The sequence below is a fragment of the Frankliniella occidentalis genome, unplaced genomic scaffold (assembly GCF_000697945.3).
Source record: "Frankliniella occidentalis isolate FOCC.00 unplaced genomic scaffold, Focc_3.1 Scaffold24, whole genome shotgun sequence".
In the NCBI taxonomy this organism is placed as follows: domain Eukaryota; kingdom Metazoa; phylum Arthropoda; class Insecta; order Thysanoptera; family Thripidae; genus Frankliniella; species Frankliniella occidentalis.
This window is the reverse complement of record NW_026267154.1, coordinates 1,342,132-1,343,557: the sequence shown is the minus strand read 5'-3', so window position 1 is coordinate 1,343,557 and position 1,426 is coordinate 1,342,132. Positions and strand designations below refer to the sequence as shown.

The following is a 1,426-nucleotide window of genomic DNA, read 5'->3' as shown; positions in this document are numbered from 1 at the left end:
CCCCACCCCACCCCGCCGCGCCTTCGCCCTCGCCCCTCGTTACCCGTACCTTTGAGCCGCAGGTTCTTCTCCGCCGAGCCGTCGGACGCCGACTCGTCGCTGAGCAGCATGGAGCGGTTGCGGTCGAACGGCCTCCCGGTCAACACGGGCTCCACGGTCACCAGCTCGAAGATGTTGTTGGTGCGGTTTAGGATCTGATGAGGAGGGTGGCAAAATGCCAACGGATTCTAAGCCTTTTTTTCTTTATTTATTTTTCAACAACTTTTTTTAAATCTAAAAATGAATCTTTGGAGAGTGAAAGCGGAGCTTCACCTTCTGGAACTGGAAGGCCACGAGCGGGCGCACCAGGTCGAACCAGTTGGTGATCTTGTTGCCCACCAGGTCGGGCAGGATCACCATCAGCGAGTTGCCGATGCTGCGGACCACCATGTCGGAGCTGCGGAGCACAGCGAGAACCATCAGCAGCGCGCCAAAGAGTGTGAATGGCTGTCAAAATGATCCATGTCAACTTTTTGTTTTGTTCCAATATTTCTTTCCGTCGTTTGTTTTGTCGGTATCGCGATCTCGTTTCGACAAAGCAAGTCGTTTATTTTGTATCGGAAAGCGCCAGCCGCAGGCAGGGGTCCAGCACCCTCGTCATGCAGCGCCATCTCCCGGGGGGCTGGGCAGGCGCGGCAGCCCCCCGCGAGGAGCCAGGCGTCTGGCGCCCCCTGCCGGCCACGGAGGGGAGGGTGGGGTGGGGAGGGGTTGAACAGCTGCCGATCGTAGGCCATCGCTCCTCCAGCCGCGTGTCGCGTAGTGGGCAGCGAGACGTCAAGGAAGTAGCATGCCCGACGACAACGAGGGCAACATCGGCGCTGTCACCTCCCCGGACGTGCGGTCTGAGCCCTTCACGGAGGAGGCCGAGAAGAGCGGCGGCAGGAGGCCGTCCCTCGTGTCCGACTTCAACCGGCGCCAGGCGTACGTGCTCAACTACGAGCACATCGCCGCCGACGCGGGCAGGAGGGACATGCAGCAGGTGCTGTTCGACCCGGGCGACATCGCCGACGAGGCCACCGAGGTCGTCGTGGACGCGTACGTCATCAAGGTGCCGCGGGCGGACCGCCCTGCGCGGCGGACACCGGCTCGGGGGCCCCCTGCGCCCGCGGCTCGACTTGCAGACGACGGCGACGACGACGACGAAGATCCCCCCCAGGGCTTCGACCGCGGCCTCGAGCCTGAGAAGATCCTCGGGGGCACCTTCACGCCCAACGGGGAGCTCGCCTTCCTAATGAAGTGGAAACGAGACGCCGTCTGCGACCTGGTGCCTTCCTCCGAGGCCAATCGGCGCTGCCCGTTGGTGGTGCTGCGCTTCTACGCTGAGCGCCTCGCCTTGTGGAGCCAGGGTACGTGAGACGGGGGGCGGGCTCAGGGGAAGGGGGAGGGG

The 1,426-nt window shown here is 63.4% G+C and overlaps 2 protein-coding genes across 2 annotated transcripts in view; one reads left to right on the top strand and one right to left on the bottom strand.

Moving 5' to 3' along the window:
- Positions 1-1,426, bottom strand: part of LOC113210213 (soluble guanylate cyclase 88E) — a 22,914-nt gene that overhangs the window by 4,425 nt on the left and 17,063 nt on the right. The window contains exons 5-6 of the mRNA XM_052265158.1: positions 313-436; positions 50-194 (exon numbers count right to left, since the gene is read on the bottom strand). Coding sequence (XP_052121118.1) covers positions 50-194; positions 313-436 — 269 coding nt within the window. The remainder of the gene's footprint in view (positions 1-49; positions 195-312; positions 437-1,426) is intronic.
- Positions 759-1,426, top strand: part of LOC113210188 (uncharacterized) — a 1,320-nt gene continuing 652 nt past the window's right edge. Inside the window, exon 1 of the mRNA XM_026428052.2 lies at positions 759-1,385. Within this exon, the coding sequence (XP_026283837.1) occupies positions 827-1,385 (559 nt within the window). The 5' untranslated portion in view covers positions 759-826. The remainder of the gene's footprint in view (positions 1,386-1,426) is intronic.